This window comes from Mucor mucedo, assembly GCF_025094135.1.
Source record: "Mucor mucedo strain NRRL 3635 chromosome Unknown EV154scaffold_101, whole genome shotgun sequence".
Classification (NCBI taxonomy): Eukaryota; Fungi; Mucoromycota; class Mucoromycetes; order Mucorales; family Mucoraceae; genus Mucor; species Mucor mucedo.
Window position 1 is genome coordinate 52778 of NW_026252385.1, and position 21395 is coordinate 74172.

General features: G+C 36.9%; 9 protein-coding genes across 9 annotated transcripts; 4 read left to right on the forward strand and 5 right to left on the reverse strand.

The window, feature by feature from the left end:
* Window positions 1–797: 797 nt before the first annotated feature.
* On the reverse strand, window positions 798–3618 carry EV154DRAFT_520325 (uncharacterized protein). Its single transcript, XM_051602811.1, has 4 exons — window positions 3427–3618; window positions 2883–3368; window positions 2658–2729; window positions 798–2531 (listed from the first exon to the last, which is right to left on the reverse strand). The coding sequence occupies exons 1-4, from the start codon at window positions 3515–3517 to the stop codon at window positions 1081–1083; spliced, it is 2100 nt and encodes a 699-aa protein (XP_051454065.1). The 5' UTR covers window positions 3518–3618; the 3' UTR covers window positions 798–1080.
* A 514-nt stretch (window positions 3619–4132) lies between these two features.
* On the reverse strand, window positions 4133–4832 carry EV154DRAFT_520328 (uncharacterized protein). The gene has a single exon (XM_051602812.1). It carries the CDS (start codon window positions 4763–4765, stop codon window positions 4292–4294), a length of 474 nt encoding a protein of 157 aa, XP_051454066.1. The 5' UTR covers window positions 4766–4832; the 3' UTR covers window positions 4133–4291.
* A 4190-nt stretch (window positions 4833–9022) lies between these two features.
* On the forward strand, window positions 9023–9817 carry EV154DRAFT_11684 (uncharacterized protein). Its single transcript, XM_051593928.1, has 3 exons — window positions 9023–9221; window positions 9272–9430; window positions 9517–9817. The coding sequence occupies exons 1-3, from the start codon at window positions 9219–9221 to the stop codon at window positions 9667–9669; spliced, it is 315 nt and encodes a 104-aa protein (XP_051454067.1). The 5' UTR covers window positions 9023–9218; the 3' UTR covers window positions 9670–9817.
* Window positions 9818–9971: 154 nt separating this feature from the next.
* On the forward strand, window positions 9972–10894 carry EV154DRAFT_567254 (CAP Gly-rich domain-containing protein; the record flags this gene model as incomplete). Its single annotated transcript, XM_051606003.1, has 2 exons — window positions 9972–10713; window positions 10794–10894. 2 exons carry the CDS (start codon window positions 9972–9974, stop codon window positions 10892–10894), a joined length of 843 nt encoding a protein of 280 aa, XP_051454068.1.
* Window positions 10895–10925: 31 nt separating this feature from the next.
* EV154DRAFT_567255 (WD40-repeat-containing domain protein) lies at window positions 10926–13135 on the reverse strand (the record flags this gene model as incomplete). The annotated part of the gene is made up of 6 exons (XM_051606004.1): window positions 10926–11430; window positions 11545–12292; window positions 12388–12491; window positions 12562–12667; window positions 12741–12951; window positions 13022–13135. 6 exons carry the CDS (start codon window positions 13133–13135, stop codon window positions 10926–10928), a joined length of 1788 nt encoding a protein of 595 aa, XP_051454069.1.
* Window positions 13136–13315: 180 nt separating this feature from the next.
* EV154DRAFT_427001 (Cse1-domain-containing protein) lies at window positions 13316–16151 on the reverse strand (the record flags this gene model as incomplete). The annotated part of the gene is made up of 8 exons (XM_051596333.1): window positions 13316–13787; window positions 13874–14008; window positions 14152–14518; window positions 14609–14817; window positions 14890–15373; window positions 15440–15505; window positions 15581–15710; window positions 15771–16151. 8 exons carry the CDS (start codon window positions 16149–16151, stop codon window positions 13316–13318), a joined length of 2244 nt encoding a protein of 747 aa, XP_051454070.1.
* On the reverse strand, window positions 15970–17049 carry EV154DRAFT_11749 (HRC135 protein). Its single transcript, XM_051593931.1, has 4 exons — window positions 16919–17049; window positions 16695–16840; window positions 16306–16630; window positions 15970–16227 (listed from the first exon to the last, which is right to left on the reverse strand). The coding sequence occupies exons 1-3, from the start codon at window positions 16995–16997 to the stop codon at window positions 16394–16396; spliced, it is 462 nt and encodes a 153-aa protein (XP_051454071.1). The 5' UTR covers window positions 16998–17049; the 3' UTR covers window positions 15970–16227; window positions 16306–16393.
* A 143-nt stretch (window positions 17050–17192) lies between these two features.
* On the forward strand, window positions 17193–18724 carry EV154DRAFT_520347 (uncharacterized protein; the record flags this gene model as incomplete). Its single annotated transcript, XM_051602813.1, has 3 exons — window positions 17193–17334; window positions 17393–17626; window positions 17723–18724. The coding sequence occupies exons 1-3, from the start codon at window positions 17200–17202 to the stop codon at window positions 18722–18724; spliced, it is 1371 nt and encodes a 456-aa protein (XP_051454072.1). The 5' UTR covers window positions 17193–17199.
* A 1021-nt stretch (window positions 18725–19745) lies between these two features.
* On the forward strand, window positions 19746–21317 carry EV154DRAFT_427058 (uncharacterized protein; the record flags this gene model as incomplete). The annotated part of the gene is made up of 4 exons (XM_051596335.1): window positions 19746–19882; window positions 19957–20422; window positions 20496–20813; window positions 20898–21317. 4 exons carry the CDS (start codon window positions 19746–19748, stop codon window positions 21315–21317), a joined length of 1341 nt encoding a protein of 446 aa, XP_051454073.1.
* Between the last annotated feature and the right edge of the window lie 78 nt (window positions 21318–21395).

Below are 21395 nucleotides of genomic sequence, written 5' to 3' on the forward strand. Positions count from 1 at the left end.
TCCTTAAATATTGTATCTATCACTGCCCATTATATTGGGTTTCAGGATAACTAGTACAATACCCCCCACCCCTTATTCTGTATTTACACAATGATTGTCAACATAATTAACCCTTTTGTAAAGATTACGGACACTTTATTTGACAATGTCTGAGAAATGAGAAAAAATCATTTATTACTAAAAGAGGGAGTTACAAAACAAAATCTAGATAGCAATCATCAATCCTCTTAGGGAAATATTTCACCCCCTTTGCTACGAATGAATAATCGCGATTTTTAGCTGATACAATAAAAAAAAAAGGCTAATTTAGATTAGTTTCTGAGGTTATAAGGCAATTTGTGTAAAGCACAAAAAAATCATATTCTTAATAGCATGATCATCGCGTGGAAATAATAATTTTTTTTTTTTTAATTCTTGGTTCACTTGAAACTGATACATCAATCAATTCACTATCGTAAAGAAGGGAAAAATTCATACAGGTAAATGGGAATGAAACAATGTTTCAATTATCAGTTACTTGCAGACACCTTTCCCTCCCTCCTTTTTTTATATGTAAATGTATAAGCGGTGAGGTCCCCTTTATATATATATATATATATTTCCTGTACGTCACTGATATCATCATTGGCCCTCACTTGTGTTTTATGTAGAAGAGGTTACGTAATGCCTTTTTACGTATTTGGGGTTTCGGAGGGACAAAGAGGAGTGAAATAGGGGGAAGGGAGCATTGATAGAACTTAAAAATCCCACTTTTTTTTTTTTTCTTTTTCCAAAAATAGGTTGAAATCCGATTTGTTAACCCGTGTAAAAAATTACTTATTTTATTAAATGATGATTATTATTAGTAGTGAATGGGGGGGGGTAGATGTGTTAAGACTACACAGATAGAAAATATATGTTTGTATGTATGAAAAAGAAGAATAGGGTAGAGAATAATTAGATAATGAAATGTTGCTTATTATGTACACATAGATGTTATATATTTTTAATTTTCATAGTTAAATTCATAATTTTTTTTTTTTCAAATTGACACTGTCAATTTGGCCATAGTGAGTTAGTAGAGAATGCGTCTTATTTTGATCAAAAAATGTTGGATGAGTAAGGATGATTTGTTCGATTCATTTGAGTATGTTGTTGTTGTTGATGTGGATGATGGTGGATGGGTTCCAAGGGAGCAGATGTAATATAAGAAGGTGTGTATTTTCGGATGATTTTACGTAAAGCATGAGGTAATGTCTTCCAAGCAAAGACTTTGACATCCTTTTCAATGTTACGTGGTTTAGGATGCGGGAAGGACATGATCAATTTAAAGAAATCCGCACATTCAATTTTACATTTCGAAACAGTCAGGGGTCGAAATCCTTCAAGGTTACGTCGAATACGATTCTTTTCTTCTACCGTAAATTGTATTCCAATCAAACTTTCCAATAGATAGATACAATCCACAGATGTGATAAAGTAATCATTTCTTTCGCGCCAGTAAATACATGAAATTACAATGGGAGTAGGTCGACTACTGTTATTATTCATCCCGTGTAGTGATGGTGATGCATTAGAGACAGCCACAGCAGCAGCAGCCGCAGCAGCCACAGCAGCAACATTATCTCGCATTCTTTGTTGATGATACACCTGTTGGTCCATGGGTTCAAATCCACATTCCACCAGTGACAGTTGTCCATCCGCTCCCGTGTTTGCATGACGCCAGAATTGAACAAGACGTCTACCCGATTGCCATTCCGGCATAGACCAGTTGGTGATCATATTCATAAGGTCACCATTGAGCTTTAGATGGGCCTTGTTCAATGCACAACTATTACTGTTGGTGATCGAGTAAGAGGATACAGGTGCAGATGCTCTTCGTGTATTATTATTCGTATTGTATTGCGTCATGAGATCGCGTTGCTGTCTTTGTTGTTGAAGTCGTTGAAATTGTTGATTTTGCTTTTCTCCCTCTGTCATATTGTAGAGGACAGGGTTATTCGTATGGCAATCGGAAGAGGGATCAAATGGATGAATTGTGTAATTAGTGTGCATAAGAGTGTTCATGGCTTGTGACATGAATTGATGTTGACCCATAGAGTAGGCATGAGCTTGTCTTTGACGTTCTTGTTGCTGTTGTTCTTGAACATCTAGGTAATCTCGATAGACATCTTCCTTGGGAGGCAATGGATGAGACATATACTGACTTTGTTGTCCATAGAGATGATGATTAGAAGGTAGAGGTCTGCTATTAACCAAGCCATGTTGAAGCATGATATTATTGCTGGAAGAAGGGAAAGGGGTGTTCATTTGATGGATACTGCTGTTGTTGTTGTTGTTATTGATGATGTTGATGGAAGGGGGAAGATTTACCTGAGAATAGTTTTGTTGGGGATTGTCATCCATAGGGGAAGACATCCAGGAAGCTGATGCAGCGCTTTGAGGAGTAGTAAGGTTTAAATGAGGAGATTCTCCAGAAGAAGAAGGAACAGCAGTTAAAAGAGGATCATAAGGCGCCAACAGTTTTAATAGTTGAGAATCCACATCACTGTCTTTTTTTGGGTTTTATAGTTTTTTTTTTTTTTTTAATAATAATAATTTTTTTTTTTTTTTTTTTAGTTTTTTTAGAATATGTAAAAATAATAATAAGAATAGTAATATTGTTTTAAAATTAATACCTCGCTTTATATCCAATGTCCTCTTTTTTCTGGTTTCTTCAGGCTCATTCGACAGGGCTCTTTTAGGATAAACTAAATTTGGAGAGGAGGGAAAAAATAAGTAAAAATAAATTAACCGATAACAAATAGCGAGTGAGTGTGATGTGTGTGTGTGAGTGTGAGTGAGTGAGTGAGTGAGTGTGTGTGTGTGTGTGAGAGAGAGGGGAAGTTGTAATTAAAACTAACCTTTGGGGATATCACGATAAATGAAATGACCAATATCCCACGTATCTATAGCAAGATCAGGATCAAGGGGGTCAAATGCACACACGGAGAGTTGAACTTGGTTTGATTCAGATCTGGTGTCTAGTAACGGAGGTACAGATGCAGCTAATGTAATCCACACTGAATTCTCATGAGAGTTTGCATTGACAAGCCTATGTTGTTGTTGAGCAGTTTCGACTGTGATTGAACCAAAAACGATTTTCATTGGACCTGTTTCTTGTGTATGTTCTAAAACAATAGAGACAATGGTAGAATCTTGGTGTCCATCTTGAGGTCCCCATTGCATGATTCGGGGTCGTTGTATGCCCGACTTGCTTAGTGGCGAAGAAGGTAGGCTAGAAGAATGATCACTACTATTTTCTTCTTCTTCTTCATGGAAAAAACTTTCAAACAAGTGTTTGTTGACTGCGTGTCTTGTATCATTCAGTAATAAATCATAATCTAATTCTTGATTATTTTTAACATCAGAAAAAAAGATTTGGACTTTCTCTAATAAAAACCTTACCGAATAGACTTTCTGACATGTCTAACCCAGAAGATTTTTTATCTTCCATCGTTGGCGTCACCGAAATGATATCTGTGTCAATAATTGTCATTTATTCTTCTTTTGTAATTTAATTTTTCTTTTTTTTTTTTTTTTTGTAGTGTGTGTGTGCGTTTATTTTTGGAAGATGTAAAAAAAAAAAAAGGAAAAAAGAGAGAAGAAAAAAAAGAATATAAAAGAAAAAAGGAAAAAAAAAAAAAGGAGAAGGGAGCCTAAAGTACAAAAAAAGAAAAAAAAAAAAAATAAAAAAATTAAATACTCTTTGGTAACAGGCAAAAAAAAAAAACCCAAAAAAAAAAAAAAAAAAAAAAAAAAAAAATTTAAATAAACCAAACAATGTACATACAACAAACAATATAGCTTATATTTTCCTCCTCCTCCTCCCCCCCTAGCGATTCAATCTCGATAAATCTTGTATATTAAAAAAAAAAAGAGGTAAGTTTAGGAACCCATTAAGTTTTTAAAAGAGCTGATTTTTTTAAAAGCCCTACATCACCCCCCAAAATCAAAACTCCGGTTTACAAAAAATAAAAAATAAAAAGTTTAGGGGGGTGGGGGTGTTGTGGGGGGAGGAGTTCCATTTTGTGAGAAAGCATGCGAATTTTTTTTTTATTGTAAAAAAAAAAAAAAAGATATAAAAAGGGGTAAAAAAAAGAAAGAGAAACGGTATAAAAAAGTTGGAAAAAAATACAAAAGAATTAAGGGTTCTTTTGTGTATGTGTGTGTGTGTGTATAAAAAAAAAAAAAAAAGAGTAGATAGGAGAAAGGGAAAAAGAGAGTCCCCCTCCCCTCCCCCGTTGTTGTTGTCGTAAGATAAACAAAAATTTCACATGTATGAATTAAAATTCATTTGACTCGACTTTCGATGGAGTGTCTTGTCATTTTCTAAATTGGTATTCTCTGAATGATGATGATTGTTACTGCCAGCAGCAACCGTTTTAAAGGAGCTCCATGTTGCTTGAGAGGAGGCGGTTCGTGGCAAGGCGAGTGTCACATTGCTTGTTGTTCCTGTTGTTGTTCCTGTTGCTCCTGCACCTGTTGTTCCTGTTCCTGTTGCTGCTACGGTGGGTGGTGGGAGTGGCGGCGTATGCATGGCATTCACATCATGGTTACTGTGATGGCTATCTTTATTATTATTATTACTACTATTATTATTATTATTGTTATTACTGAAATAAAAAGCATTATTATTATAGTCGGGTTTAGGTGTCGTACTTTCGTCCGTCATTTCATATCCATTCATTATACGAGGTGAAGGAGACATCACATAGCCATGATTAGTGTTGTTATGAAAGGGCATGTAGTTATTGTTACCCGTACCCGTGGTCGTACTACCCGTGACACCCGTACTAGGTGGCGCAACGGCAACTGCTGCTGCTGCTGCTGCTGCTGCTGCTGCTGTTGCTATGGAGGGTGTCGATGGTGTCTGTTGTTGTTGTTGTTGTTGCTGCTGCTGATGGTGACGGTGTTTAGGAAGACGCAAGAGTCCCTCCAATTGTTGAATGCGCAGTGTTTGTTCTTCAATTTGAATTTGTGCTGTACTCAGTTGTTCTTCAAAATGACCGTGCATTCGATCGTAATCCCGCTTCAAGTGAAATATTTCTAATCGGAGTTCTTCTTCTCGTAAAAGGTTTAAATTATCATTGTCGAATTCTTTAGGCGTTGCAATCAGTAAATTGTTATTGTTGTTGGGTGATTGTTGTTGTTGTTGTTGTTGTTCAACGAATCCTAGTTGTAATTGAGATGCTGCTGTACTGTAGTCCATGGGCATAGTAGGGTCAACGGGTGAGGCTGAAGAAGAGTGGTGTTGTAACGGATTCGTGTGTTGCTGGTGGTGGTGATGATGGTGTTGTTGTTGTTGCTGTTGCTGATGTTGATGTTGTTGTTGCTGTTGTTTTTGTTGTTCAATCAGTTCATCAACCTCGGATTCATCTCCTGAACCCAAATTTAAAATAGTTTCAGGATCTTCTTCAGCCTTAACTCGCTTCTTTCTAGAATAGCGGGTAGCTTTTCTACGAATCATATGAAACATATCGCGACGACCAGGACGAAAATAAGGGTGGTACCATCGACACGATTCCTTATCTTTGGTGTCTTTTGATTTCCTAGCATCGGTATCTCGTTGAAAACCATAGATCTATAGCAGCTTTGATTAGTTTATTTTACCCCCAAAAAAAAAAAAAAAAAAAAAAAAAGGGACGAGGTAAATTTAAACTCACATTAAGTTGCCGTACAAAGGATGGGAATTTACAATGTTTAAATAGACGCGGCAATACGACTTCGGTAAATTCTACAAAGAATGAATAAATTTTTTTTTAGCCAAAAAAGGTGTTATAGAAACAATGCTAAGGAATTTGGTATACCTGGGATACAGTCAATAATAAACATGTCCTTGCCATCGTGTTGACACCACCTAGCATAGCTCGTATCAGACGATTGAAGACACCTACATATGTAAATAGATATATATACATATATAAATATAGGGGGTATAAACAAATAAAAGGAGGGAGGGGGGGGGTTATTTTCTTACTGATAAAGCTTGGAGACAAAACCAGCAATACCACGCTCAGAATGAGAGATGTGGTGATGGTGATGATGAAGCAGTGCTTGATTGTCTAGTGGGTCGTTAGGGTTGAAACCTGCCGTTGTCATGAGCTGATGTTGTGTCCAAGGGTCATGCATAATGTGTGCTGGTGGTGGTGGTGGAGGAGGACGAGTACTCATCAACATGAGTGTACGTGATCTATCGTCGTTGCTTTCCAATGTAGGTGACGCACTGTTATTGTCAAATATCAAGGACGTATCATTAAACACGCCATACGATCTATAGCCTGACTGCTGTTGATGCTGCTGATGCTGCTGTTGCTGTTGCTGTTGCCCATTGGCTCCACTGACATTGTCCTCAGAGTACTGCTGTAGTGGATAATCCATGTGAAGAATAAGAAAAAGAATAAAATAATAAAAATAATAAAAAATAAATAAAAACAGGGCAGGGGGAATGAAGATAAAAAAAAAGAAAAAGAAAACCTTTGTGATGCCCTTTTTTTTTTTTTTTTCGGTGGGTGACTTGCAAAATATCTTCCCATCATCTTTTTCTTACAAAACAAAAAATGCCTGAGCGTATTTGAAACTCATAACCCTTTTTTTTTTTCTAACTTGACCTTTTATGGTATTTCGACTTTATACCTTTTAAAGTAATGTCGGATCACCTTCCATCTCTCACTTCCGTTTCCCTTTTTGTGTGTGCTTTTGGAATAAGCAAAAGTGTCAACTGAAAGCATCTTTATTTTTTTAGTTTAGGTTTCTGTATCCCGCATGGTGTTGCTATTTCACCCATGGACTGTACACACATACACACACATATACTCCGCTTCCCTTTTTCCTTTTTGTTGCACCTCATATTCACACTCCCGTTCACAGACAGACCTGTTTCCAAGGGGAGGATCAACCTTGAGAGAGAGAGAGATCAACGTGTTACACAATCGTTGCTATGAACATATATAAGCACATCACAACCAGTGATAATCAAACGCGTCATGTTTATTATATATACATGTAATTTAACCACTCTTTTGAAAACACTGCGTTACACAGATGGTTTTTGCCCAAATCTAGTTTAACGCCATTCCCAAACAAACGGTATCTCTATTCAATCCTACATAACATAGAGTAGATGGATCAGAAAAAAAAAAAAAGGGAAGGTGCGCGGGAATATGAATTTTTTTTTTTTTTGTTTATCAAGTGTAACTAATGCGTTCTTTTTTTATTCTTTTTTGTTTCTTCTTTTTTTAAACTTCGCACAAATCGCCGATCATCGAATTGCATTTGCGTTACCACCCTCATGCTATTCAAAACTTTATAGAGCATGTAATATAAATCATCTTCGGAACCAAATAATAAATATACATCTTCTTTCTTCTTTTTTTGGTTTATCGTTACACATTGTACAACCCATGTTTTCTCTCTTGGGTTCCACACATATCACATATGTTTATATATATATATACATATAAAAGCTTATTATACAATAGATATGTGTGTGTTGGGAAACAATGGATATAGTGTATGGACTGATCGATACAGACACTCTGTAAACAGAACAGAAAATCCATCTTAACAACAACAACAACAACAACAACAAATGTCAGACTATTCTAACATATGTTTAAACTGTATCGTGTCACCCGAAGCAAATGCCGATATAATAAAAAAAAACACATTTTTTTTTATTATAATTACCGAGCGTAACGACATGTGTGCACAACATTACAATTCTAGACTTACCATAAATGTCGCTGCTCTTTTCTTATTTTAACATTTTTATGTAGAAATACTTCTTTACTTTGTATGAAAAAAAAATATGGTAAGGATCGTCATCCCCCCCCCCCTTTTTTATTTTAAACACCAGCATTGACATTTTTTTTTTTTTTTTTTTGATCGCCCATCCAACACTTTTTTTTATTTTTCTATAAAAAACATCATGGTGTATATAGAGTTAAGGTTTCTCTAGTTTGAGTTTTAAATTTTGTTTTTGTTTTTTTATTTGGCGTCACAATCATGACATGAGCTCTTTGATGGTCTTACTGTTCAATATGAATGATCGCAGAAAAACAAGAATCACAAAGAAGCTCGGTCCCTCCCTATTTTGCTACAGGTCACAGTCTTTTTTTTTTTTATATAAAAGTAAATAAAAAATAACTGGCGGGAGGAAAGGGTTTTCATCCACGTTTTTCTTTGGTCGTGGCATGAATTATGTTTTTCTCTCTCTCTCTCTCTCTCTTACATTAGTTTTAAGAGGTCAAATCACTTCCAAAAGTCCGATGACGTTATTTCATGCCGCCAACCCTTTCATTTATAGAAATAAACCACTAAACTGTCTATTTGTATATACACTCGATATAAAAAAAAAGAAAAGAGCTACACTCTAACACTTTAAACCCCCCAAAAAAAATGTTTAATTGTAACATAGAGGGAATATGTTAAAGCACAGAGAGAGGAAAATGACTAAAAACCGTTCCTTTTTTTTTTTAAAGAACAGCATTGCTTATCACCCAAACACTTTTCATTTATTATTAAGAAGAATAATAAACAAGCATGTTGAATGCAAACACACGCGAGAGAGAGAGGTTTCTTCCTCTTATTAAAAAACGAATTGTATTCATTAAAATCAACTCTTGAGATGGTCGCTTAGACGGTCCATGTTGTCAAAGAAAGGGGAACTCTTATCACTAATCCATTTTACAAAAAAAAAGATGGTGTTCCAATCGATCACCTGGTCCCTTTTGTTTGTAAAGAGAACTGAGGCTGGGTATTGTTGTTGTTGTTGTTGTTGTTTGATGCGGCGTCTTTACAAATAACTTATTAAAGCGTCCTTTTTGCTACTGGTTTTCTTTTTACACTAATGACAACCGATTCATAAAAAGTCTAATTACGTCAGCAACTCATTAAAAAAACGCGACTTTTTTTTTATCTATCAGGGAAATGCACAGATAGGGTATTGACGTCAATACAAGATAGCTAAAATAGTACGCATTAGCTTTATGAGGAGGGGCCATCATCACTAAATGCGGCTTCAAAAAAAAAAAACTTGGTTACCTTAGAGATGGGGGGATCAAGCAGGTTTTTTTCTCTCTCTCTCACTCTTTAATGCACACTTTCAGCAGTCACTAATAACAACAACGACAACAAAAAAAAATTGTAAAGGGCGCGTTTTCCCAGCCAAAAAAAGAAACTAATTAGCTTTATAAAAAATGGTAAGTAAAGAAAAGCCAATGTGTAGTTCATGCTTATTCATTTATACTAGTTGTTCTATTCCTTTTTTAAAACGTTGGTGGACCAACAAGTGACGGTTGAATTAAAAAACGACTTGGCCATTACAGGTGTATTAAAGTCAGTGGATCAGTTCTTGAATATTAAATTAGATGACATTCAAGTGGTTGATGAAGAAAGATATCCTCACATGGTATAGAACAGATAACACACCCACCTTTTTTTTTTCTTTTCTTTTCATTAACCACTTTTTTTGTTGTTGTTGTTACCCATAAAAAGGCATCCGTCAAGAATTGCTTCATTCGTGGCTCAGTGGTTCGCTATGTAAAGTTACCTGTTCACGCTGTCGATACTGCGCTTTTACAAGACGCTGCTAGAAGAGAGGCTGCTCAACCTTCTACTGCTCAACCCGCCAACGTCAAAGTCAAGTAAAAAAACACACATACATATATATATATACGAGGGGAGAGAGGGATTATGCAAACTTTCCTATGTAGTAAAATAGTTAGTATATAATAAATGATGTATAACTAATTTTTTTTTTAACACACACGTGCCCTTTTTGGGGTGAGAGTTTATTTTAATCTTATTCTCCCTTATTTTTTTTGATTATATATATAACTCTCTTTCATTTTATCTCTTTTCTTTCTTTCTTTTCATTTTATTAACCCCCCCCCTTTTTTTTTTGCACACAAAAAATGCCGTTGTTTAAACTAAAGAATGGAAGAAGGAAAATGACTTCACCTTCACTATCACTCGGACTACGAAAGACACAATCTACTGGAGACATTGAGGACTCTGTTGTGATAAAGCCACGCACCATTACATCCAAGGAAACCATTAGCATCCTACGGTCACCCACGACAACGCCCAAGCGACCCTTGACTCCACCTTCACAAAGTATGATACTACTGGAACCCGTTATCGAAGATGATTTCGATGACCGTGTGCTAGCCTCTAAACTAAAAGAGATTACGGCCTGTGACATGGAACTACTCTTATCATTGGAGACACAAGCACGTATGGACTGTCAGGAAGAAAAAGAGAAAAAACAATTACAATCCAATATGAGACCTAGCAAAATTAAATTTGCATTACCCATCACACCTCCCAGATCAAAATCACCCGATACCACCCCATTTTTTCATGCAACACGACAGAGACGTTGGTCTTTACCTGACGACAAGAAAAAATGTTCAAAGAGACCTAGTAGGTGGAGTAAACTCATCAAGCAACAACAACAGGAAGAAGCGCAACGAAATAAACAAATACAAACACTTGACAGTCATGTCAACAGTAGTAGTATTAGCAGCAATAGCAGTCATAGTAGTAGCGAGGAAGAGGAAGACCCCATCTTACTTGGTTCAAAAGTTAAATTATTTAAAAGACCATTACCCATTATTGGCATAGTCAAATACGTCGGTAAAGTCCATTTTGATGCTGGAGAATGGTTAGGAATTGAATTGTCTAGTAGAGGTATGTAGTACATATTATTATGCATTTTGATACATCATGTGGATTTATTCACTCACACTCTCACACACACACTCTTATAGTCGGTAACACAGATGGAATCATTGACAATGTGCGCTATTTTCAAACTAATCTTCATTGCGGTATTTTCGTCAAGAAGGAAGATACTGTTAAAATAAAATAAAATAGCTTTCTTCTTTTTTTTTTTTATTTATTTATTTATTCTCTGTCATATTATGATTAGTTATTGTAGTAGTAGTAGTTGTAGAAGAAGAAGGGGGAGACATATTTTGATTATGAGTATGATTAATGCTGGTGTTGTTGATATGGGTAGGAGTCATTGTCTGCAAAGGGGTGCTGATTAAAATGGGCGTAATTCTTCTTTTTTTGGGTTTTTCTATCATCACAGCACTACCATGATTGGGAGCCACACTACTATCCGTAGGGGACATCGAGACTCTTCGTTTATACGGCTTGGCCCCTTCCAATGTGCTCATTGGTTCATTGTTCGTAGCTGCAGTCGGATGATTGCTGCTGCTGCTGCTACTATTACTGGGTAAATTAGTATGACTAACGGCTATATCCATCATTTCAACATCATACTCTTCCACTGGCTCTGGTTGCTTTTCATATTTTATACCCAATTCTCCATCAGAAAAGACAGCAGCAGAACAATAGCCATCTGCAGAAGAGAACATCAATACAGAACCATCATGCGACCTAAGGATTGCATAAAAAAATAAAAATAAAATAAAATTCAATACTTGTTTTCTTTCTTGTTTGTATTTAAAAATAAATAATAAAAAAAAAACCCCATTTTTTTTTTTTACTTACCATGCAAGATCAGTAATAGGAGCAAAGTGCATTCCTGAAATAGCACAAATAGGACGAGATTGCTGGGTATCATATATATAGACCGAGTCCTGTGAGGCGGTTGCATACAACATGCGGTAAGGTAATGCAAATGCTGAAGACATATTTCTTCTCTTTTGAAAAAGCATAGGACACCAACGAATCGCGATCGCAGGTTTAGGGTAATTCCCAATGAACCCCACAGGGTGCTTCAGCATTGTGTTACGAGGGTAAATATACGCACAGTTCGACAGTTCCTCATGATCATCGATATCCACTGCCGCCGCTATCCCTGCCGATGCTGTCGCCGCCACTGTTGCCGCCGCCGCTGTTGTTGTTGTTGTTGTTGTTGCTATGGGTGTTGTTGAATCGGAAATGGGCTTGTTTAGGCCTGCAGGTGTAATTAATAAGGCACCATCAGGACTAAACGATAACCTTCTAAAGAATGAAACGAGATTCTCGTCATGGTATAATCGAAATGAACCTGTTGTAGTTGTAATGGCAGCAGGATCGTCCATCTTGACGGACGTCGATGCAATTTTTCCCTTGTCGATACGTGAAAAACGTCGTGAACACGGTCCAAATACAAGCTTGCCTTGAGCTGAATGACGGTACTTGTAAATCGCCATGGATCGATCACTGGATTGCGTTGCAACGTATTGTCCTAATGGATCCCAGGTGACGCCTTGTACGTAATGGGTGTGATCTGCAAATACATGAATGCAGGTTTCTGTTCAAGAGGAGGAGGAGGTGGGGAAAGGGGTCAGTTTTTTTTTTTGGATTTTTTTTTTTTTTTTTTTTTTTTTTTGAAGGAAGGTTGCTTACTCTCTGTTAAACTCCAAACTCTGGCTGTGTTATCAATGGATGCTGTAATAAAATAATTGCCACAAGGTGACCATGCTAAATCATAAATTTCTTTATTATGACCACTAGAGAGGATAAACAAGATTAGCCTACACTTTCTCTCTCTCTCTTTCCCTTTGCTTCTTGTTGACTTACTAAAACATATTCACCACGGACCATGTTTCTTTTTCGTATTCATTGTAGTCACTTCCAAACGTTGCTTCCTTCATCAATGATAATTTCCATAAAATAATACAAGCGTCTACATTTTTTTTTTTTTTTTTTTTTTAGTGATATGTAAATAAGAGGGGGGAACATGTCAAAAAAAAACATACCATCGCCAGCAGATGCAATGAAATCACCACTGGGAGAGAACCGAACTGCATTGACAGGCGAGGAATGTCGTTTTAATTCAGAAAGGAAATCAATGTTGACAGGTAAAGAATCCACAAGTTGTTTACTTTGCTTTTTTTCAATCGTTGTCATGTTATCGTGAGAAGTAGAGGATGTGCCTGCATTATCAGGTCTTTTATGAATACTCCAAATCTACATTGAAACAATTTAAGCTTTTTTTTTTCATATACATATTCGTGTAAAAAAAAAAAAAAAAACTTACACGAACGGAATTGTCAGCACCTGCAGTAGCATAACGTGAACCATCCGGTGAAAAATCAACAGAATAAATGGCCTGTCCATCATGCCAATTGATTTCTACAGTTTTAGCAAGCATGTGAAAGTGTGAATATATGTATAAAGTGAAAGGAAAAAGCTACCGAAAAAAAAAAAAAAATCGCGTCTATTTTTTTTTTTTTTTTTCATCATTATGAACGTACAAGCACGTCACGTACAACAAGAAAATATATATATATATTTTATTTTTTCATGTATAGATTTCTCTCTTTTTTTTTTTTTACAATTGGTCCAAAGAGATATTGGCAGCTTGAAAGTATTGTGGTAAGTATTGTGTAGCTTCAGGAGATTGTAACAATAAGTTCTTCACAATGGCTCGTTTATCAGCGGGCATCGTCATGATTTGTTGTGCAAGGTAAATTTGACAAGCAGGTAATCCAGCTGTAGGATCTTGAGGAACGGGGTTACTCGTAGCTAATTTAGCAAACGTCGTTTGATACCCCTCCGCATCAAGATCAAATGTATACAACTCATCAGGTCCATCCGATTCAACCGCAACGGGTGTTTCGAGTAACGCCAATAACGATAATAAAGATTTAGTCCATAATTGACTGACATAGGGCTCCACAAGCATCAAGTCAGATTTCGTCAATAATCGAATCATACCCGATCCACCCAGTTTACGGTCAAGAGGTTTAACTAATTTGCTTAAATCTGGGACAACAAACAATCCCATAATCTGTCCAAAAAGTCTATAATACATGTAGAATCTCATGAATAAGTTGTTTTTCGCCACTAGTTTTTTTTTTTTTTAAAAAAAATAAAACACTCAACTTACCCGGGCTGTAATCCATCATACACTCTAATAATAGTATCGGGTCCACCCATAGGCTCAATCAAGAAACAGAGACTCATCCATAATGTAAAGGTACGCGTGAATCGATCAAACAAAATATCATCTCCCTTCTTCTTACTTTGAAGTCTCTTCAATACAGCACTAAGCAATGCAGGAAGATAGTTGCCCAACACGTTGCTACACAGAGAGAGAGAAAAAAAAAGGGGGGGGGGGAAACGATGAGCAAAAGATCACTTTAAACTACACGAAAATGGACTTACATTGGTACACGTAATGTGATGGTGTGCAATAAAAGCATACCATAATGATCAAATTGTCGAGAATTGACCAATTTTTGTTGAAAGATACCAAGGATGGGTTCCAATTGATTGTTGGCCAAGATGGTGTTGATACCCTTTTCTAAATAGGCCTGTAATAAACGAACAAGGGCAGGGATATTACCTTGTTCCCAAAGACCGGGATTCAAGAGAGGAACCAATAAAGTCACATAGGAATCGGTTAATTCAGTACCCTTGTGTTGCTCCAATAATTGGGCCAATAATTGAAAGACATAAGGGTTGAACTCTGGTACTTGGGAAAGAATCGTCTGGAAAGGTCCGAAACACATGTTTTCAAAATGGGCCAAGGCTTCATCTGAGACGGGACAGATGAATCGAATTAAAGCACCAATACTCTCGAAAATATAATGATTGAATTTGGGGTTACTGGGATTCTTACTAACAATGGATAAGATGTTGGTTAATTTGCCCATAATCACATTCACATAGGGCATCATATCCTGTCGACTAGTGATAATCACTCGCATCACACATCGCATCAAATAATCGTTCTCGGAAAGCTTTTCGGGTGTTTGTCCCAATTCAATCAATCGAAACAATTGAGATAAAAGTGCTTCGGAATATGGTAAAATATCTGCCGCTGTGAACCTGTAATTTTTTTTTTTTTTTTTTTGATAAGTAACTGCTGTAAAACACCATTCACCTCTATGTACTACTTACATCATGGCTTTGCCTTGACGGATAAACAAAATACGCTCAATGGCAATGGCAGCATATGTATGTACAACATAATCCGTGGATTCAAGATGCTTTACCAACAAAGGAAAGACGGTCAAGAGTTGTTCCTTGGTCAATTGATTTCTAAATGAATAGACATATTTGATGGCATCCACCTTCAAGATGGGAATTTCCGTGTTGACGTCCGATTGTAAATCACACAAGACATGCTTGGAAAAGAAATCCACCACATCCACAAGTTCATTGGTCTTGGTCACACCTTGTGTACTATTGGCAGATCGTGTAGCAATAGCCACCAATAAAAAGATGGCGGTATTCTTATCCTTCCAGTTATCCTTGGGGTTGGCGCTGTACGTCTGCAAGTAACGTGTGACATATTCAGACATGATCTTGGTCACTTGTGCTTCAAAACGCTCCATTAACCCACGAATAAAATCAGCTGCGGCACGACGACGGGTATCGGTGTCTAATATATTTCAAAAAAAATTAAGTCAAATGGATACCTCCCCACACATATGCCATTCCCACTTACCGGAGCCTTCTAAATCTCTACGAATATATTCAATTGGGTTATCCTCAAATAATTCCTCGTCAACCACTACATTATGTACAAAAAAAAAAGGAGTCAGTATTTCCTTTCTTTTTCTTTTATACATTTAAAATCATGCTTTACATCGAAGTCCAACGTTGGGGAGTGCTACTCTTTCACACATGTTGCCTAACTGGACAGGATCGGCGAAAATATGAGAATGACGTTCGATCTTGACAATGGCGGTCAATACAGTGAGTGCTTTACAGACCATCTATTAGAATGAGATAAGTAGCTGTGATTTGGGTATTTTGTGTGTGTGTGTGACACTTACGGCATCATATTTTGACTCGGGTCCGGTGGTGGTCAACAAACCGACAACGATAGGAACAAAGTGTTCTAATTGAGGGAAAGCATCTTCATAACGAGAAGCGTACAATTCAAGAATATAACAAATGCCAGTCTTAATTTGTTCAAGGGGACCTTCCTCTTCCTCATCATCGGTAACCAATAAAGGGTTCTGATAGACGAGATATTTTTCGAATAAGCCCATGAATGTTGGTAAGTTATCCTCACAGAATTCAGGAAGATCCTGACAATTAAGATCGTAGTAGATCTTGATCAAGAGAGTTAAAGAACGAGCCAAAACTTGGAGTGCTGGTAAATTATTGCGGTTTTCTTCAATCAGTTTGTCGGTGATTTGGAAAAGTTGCATATAAGGTCCACAGAAATGATCCAATACGTACTTGATGTTGCTGAATAATTCATCACTTCTAAATGCTGATCTCCATCTATCATTTTTTTTTTTTTTTTTTTTTTTTTTGGTTCAGTTACTTTCTTAATTCAATCACGTCCTAGAAATAACTCACCTTTTAAAAATGGAGTGTGCAGTGCCGAGAATACCATTGTTGACTTGATAATCGGTAGCACTCAATTTGTTGATAAGTTCCTAAATAACTAGCATGAGCAACTTTTTGTTTTCTGCATAATTTTTTTTTTTTTCATTGTTGTCGGTCGTCTTACGGGTAACAAAGACTCCCACTTTTCAGGAAAGTCGGAGGCAGCAATCAAAGTAAGAGCATCACTAATTTGCAACTGAAGTATTTCGGGAACAGTAATCATTAATTGGACAATTTGGTTCTTAATCTCGACACGATCTTGTTCGGCAATCTTGTCGGCAGAGTCTTCGTTATCCTGTAGAACAAAAAGTGGGTTTAGCACACAAGTTGTCAAGATAAAAAATAAAAATAAAACTTACTTGAACCCAATGACGTTTAATGTAGTTCTTAAAGTAAATGGCACCGGCCATACGGAGTGTTTGATCAACAGAATCGTCGCTAATGAGCTTTAATAAAAGCAAAGGAAAGCCTTGTTGAATTTCAACTTGTGACAAATTGTACCCAGCTAGGTATTTTTCTTAATGTTAGAACTATCTATATGTATATACAAAAAAACGCGCGTTTCAAAAACTTTGAATCATACCTTCTTTTTGTGTGGCAGGGTTGAGGGTTTGTAACAAGTATTGCTGCAACCCATTATAGGTTTGTTCGTTAATCTCCATGTTGAATAGTCTAAGAGAAAAGAAAACTACAGAAAAAAAAAGAAGGAAAAACTGCGTCGTCACCTTTGGGTCCCAAAGTTTTTTTTTTTTTTTTTTTTTTTTTTTTTTCGCGCTGTAACTCCGAGAGTCGATATCGAATTACGCGCCGTGACTTTTTTTCTGTTTTTTTTTCTTCTCGTTCTTTTGCCTTTTGTTCTTGCACATGTCCTCTAAACGAGTAGGGCTGCGACCTGTAGATCGCAACATTATAACTAAAAAGATAACGCCCAGTACACAATTCAAATCAAAACCACTTGAACCAACCTCATGTCAACTCGAAAATACCCCAACAAGACAGGTATATATATATTTCTTTCTCTCTTTGCCAATGAATAACAATTGAAAAACATGGTTAGCAAAGCACACAAAGCACACAAAAGAAAGGAAATAAAGTAAAGCTTGAAAGACCCGTTATGAAACCAGAGCGAAAAAAGATAATGCTGGACCTTTTTCAAGATGATGATACACCTATTCGAAAATTGCCGTTTGATTGCTTATTGATGATATTTCGATATTGCCCACTAGCAACATTGCTTAGTCTGGCTAGTGTCAATCGTAACTGGCGAAAGATAGCACAAACCCCTTCACTGGTACATAACAATTTTAATTATATATGCGAGTAGGAAACAAGAAAAGAAAGAAAACTAAAAAAGAAAAACCCTATTCTTAACCCACACACATCATAGTGGACAGATTTGACCGTGCCATGGTTTGCCTTTTATCAATCAACAACCTCACTAAAACATACACCAAAACCGTCTTTACGCTTTCAACATGTCCGGGTCTTGACAATTAACGTTAACAGTGAAATGATTATGGAAAGTTACACGCACTATATAAAATATTCCCCTTTTGGACAAGTCGAGACGTTAAACACGATCAATATGCCACTTCGTTATATACAATATGTCACCGTTTGGACACCAAATATAATCAGTTTAAATTGTCAAGACATTCCTGTAGAAGCAAAAGAATCTATGGTTATGCCAAAGTTCAAAGGCCTTGATAAACTAGATAGCTTAAGGTTGAAATTCGCACAACCGTATCGTCTGGAAATATCACCTTTTTTAAACAGATTCGGTCAAGATATTTGTCCAGATGTCTTTCCATCCACATTGAGCACATTAGAGTTGACCAATTTGACAGATGATGAAGAGGGCATATACTCCGATCAGGCTATCGATTATCTAATCCGGTTGCGACAGAGAGGAAATGATACAACAGACTCCATACAATATTTCGTGAATCATGCAGAAGTGGAAGCAGCCAAGAAATACTCCATTTTTTCCTCATTGAATAATTTGACTAGTTTATCATTGGATCGTCTCAGTAGATATACAACCATTGCTTGGAGTGAATATATGCAATCCTGCAGTAAGAAATTGACATATATCTCCTTGAAAGGTTATAAGGGCAGGATCAAAACGCTAGATATGGCCATACCAGAAGACTATGGGTTATCTGTATTTATCGCATCACTCTGCAACATAGAAACCATTTTCCTGGACGACTTTCTCTGTACTCCCGACCTGATTCTAGGTTTAAAAAAATTGACGGAATCAGATAAAATTTATCACATTGAAAATACCATTGAAAATGCCACAGACATTAACGATTATCTCGATAAGCAATTACACAACTTTAGCATATCCATTAAAAAAATAAAAAACGAAGTCATGACTGTTTAATTTTTTTTTTTTTTTTTTTTTTCTTTTATATGTTTCGTGCTTTGTTTCCACCCTCTCCCCCCTTTTTTCTTCTTTTTTCTTTATCCTTCACATGTCTACAAAGGAAAAGGACAATAAGAGGAAACGTTTAACCCAAGCGTGTGAGTTATGCAGAAGGAAAAAGGTAACACTTTCTTTAGTTGCCTACACTCAAGACTAAAACTCATTACGGAATAGATAAGATGCGATGGAGGCAAACCGACATGTGCCAACTGTACCCGACTCGGGACAGACTGTGTTTATAGCTCCAGCAGCAAGAAGAGAGGACCACGTCAAGGATATATTGAAATGTTGGAGAAACGACTTGCTAAAATGGAAGAGATATTACTCTCGCCTGATGAATCTTCTAGTAACTCTAAAACCACAAATCATCATGCAACAGAGGAAGAGGAAGAAGAAGAGGATGATTATGATACAACTGAATTCACACCTATCCCCAAAAGCAAAAGTAGTAGTAAACGCTCAAGTGAAGATAATCATGACTGTACATCACCCACTTCCTTTTCAAGTATCTCTTCCAACTTTCCTTCACCCTCGGCTCACTTGCCGCCGGCATCTAAACAAGATGATTTGTTACCTTCGTTTGATACAATTGAGCATATAGTCGACCTTTATTTCAAATATTTCTTTTCTGCTCTACCTATCTTTCACGAGGAAACTTTGCGCAGTCAAGTGAAAGAAAGAAAATGCTCAGATTTTTTGCTACTTTCCTTACTTGGTGCTTGTGCCAGGTAAAAAAGAAAAAAAAACATGTATTTATAAATTTTACCAATTTTGTCCCTTTTTTATCAGATTCTCTAATCGACCTGATATAAAAGAAAATCCTGCTTGGCAAGCCGGTGAAAAATATGCAGAAAAAGCCCGCGCCATGATCCTCAAGGCAGTAGACGAACCTAGTATGTCCAATCTACAAGCACTCACTCTCTTAACACTTCATGAATATGGCTGCGGAAGAGGCCCACGGAGTTGGATGTATGGCGGCATGGCAATACGCATGGCTACAGAACTTGGTATCCATGAAGACCTAGAAGATGACGATAATGATAATCCGAATGCACAGAAATTGATTACACAAGAAACTCGACGTAGACTCTTTTGGACTATTTTCACTATCGACAAGTATGATCACTAATCCAAATACACGAGTCATACCCATCTAAAAAATCATCCCTTTTTTTTTATTGGCTATTTAGATTCTCAAGTGCGGCTACGGGTCGTCCTTCTATTTTGCAAGAGAAGTTCTGTACAGCATACTTACCAGCCAATGTAGATACATGCAATAATGAAAGATACTATACAGAAACATTGGATGGTAGTCGATACATTATGCTTAATCTCGATGGGATGCTACAAAGTCAGCTTTTAGGAACACAAGTGTCAACCCCAAATACCTTGAGCAGAAAACCCAGCTTGGGCTGCTTTTCATATCTAATACGTGCAACCAACCTGCTTGGAAAAGTCACTGCCTATGTCAACCTAAAAGGAAAAGAAGACAAAAACGCATTACCGCCATGTCATCCTGAATCCGAGTTTTCAAAGTTAGATAGATTGATCGAAGACTGGTATGAGCAGTTACCCTTGCATTTAAAAAACACACCTGCAAATTTCGAAGTCTATAAAGATTGTGCCAACCCTGCCACTAATCGACAATTTATCTTGGTAAGCCTTTTTCATCCTTTTTTTATTCGTAAGCCACGTGCGTATAGCGTTATTAAAAATTAAAATTAACTAGTTACATATCCTACACAACACGTTACGAGTGCTTTTACATCGTCCGTCATTGGTTGTAGCAGATGCATTGGATAACGATCTTGTGCAACCCGAAATTAAGCGTTTTGTGCTCGAGAGCGTCGAAAAATGCATGACCGCAGTAGATAATGTGACAGTCTTATTAAAAGAAATCGGAACACACATGGAGTTAATGCCTCCATTTTTAACCTATCTCGCTTATACCGTGGCGACTGTCGTTGTCAGTGCATCCTTCTCTTCTCGAATTGATGAAGCTCAAAAGGCCAAACAGGCTTTGGGAGTCTATTTCCAATTGTTATTAGTAAGTTTTTCTTTTTTTGATTTGTCATAACAACAGTCCCTCCTAAACAAAACCAAACCTTTTTTTTTTTTTTGTGATCGACAGGCTGCAAGGAACTATTGGGCAATGGCTGACAAATTATACTTTATGGTGCGCGATCTGTATGCCATCCATAGTAACGTGGTCGTGAAGCGGAGTCAAGAGCCTAGTGAAACCCAAGAAAAGGAACGACAGATGTATCAACAGGTATTACAACCAGAGCAAGTCCTACAACAACAGTTCCAACAACAAATACAACAACAACATTTACAAATCCAGCAATTCAATCAGGTTGAAATGCCCAATCATCCAATGAGTGCATGGAGTCTACCATTTTATGACTCAACTTTGATCCACGGTGCAGCTGCCTTTGACTTTGAGCCTGCTTCCGGAGAAGAAATGAGTGCTAATATCTTTCAATTACCTGAAGGATATGATCAACCCTTGATGTTTCCATCCCGTGATGTTAATAGCAACGGTATGTAAACATTAATTTTTGCTTGTTCATTTGAAATATACACTTACTTATTCATATACTTTTTATTTTATTTTTCTCTTTCTCTT

Excerpts from the sequence above, each read along its gene's own strand:
- EV154DRAFT_11684 (XM_051593928.1), top strand. Across the intron at positions 9,431-9,516 it reads AAGAAAGATATCCTCACATG|GCATCCGTCAAGAATTGCTT; the intron begins GTATAGAACAGA and ends ACCCATAAAAAG.
- EV154DRAFT_11749 (XM_051593931.1), bottom strand. The coding sequence starts at position 16,997 with ATGGAGATTAACGAACAAACCTATAATGGGTTGCAGCAATACTTGTTA. Across the intron at positions 16,841-16,918 it reads CCCTGCCACACAAAAAGAAG|CTGGGTACAATTTGTCACAA; the intron begins GTATGATTCAAA and ends AAAAATACCTAG. Across the intron at positions 16,631-16,694 it reads TTAAACGTCATTGGGTTCAA|GATAACGAAGACTCTGCCGA; the intron begins GTAAGTTTTATT and ends TTTGTTCTACAG.
- EV154DRAFT_520328 (XM_051602812.1), bottom strand. The coding sequence starts at position 4,765 with ATGCCCTTTCATAACAACACTAATCATGGCTATGTGATGTCTCCTTCA.
- EV154DRAFT_520325 (XM_051602811.1), bottom strand. The coding sequence starts at position 3,517 with ATGACAATTATTGACACAGATATCATTTCGGTGACGCCAACGATGGAA. Across the intron at positions 3,369-3,426 it reads CATGTCAGAAAGTCTATTCG|AATTAGATTATGATTTATTA; the intron begins GTAAGGTTTTTA and ends AAAATAATCAAG. Across the intron at positions 2,532-2,657 it reads GACATTGGATATAAAGCGAG|ACAGTGATGTGGATTCTCAA; the intron begins GTATTAATTTTA and ends ACCCAAAAAAAG.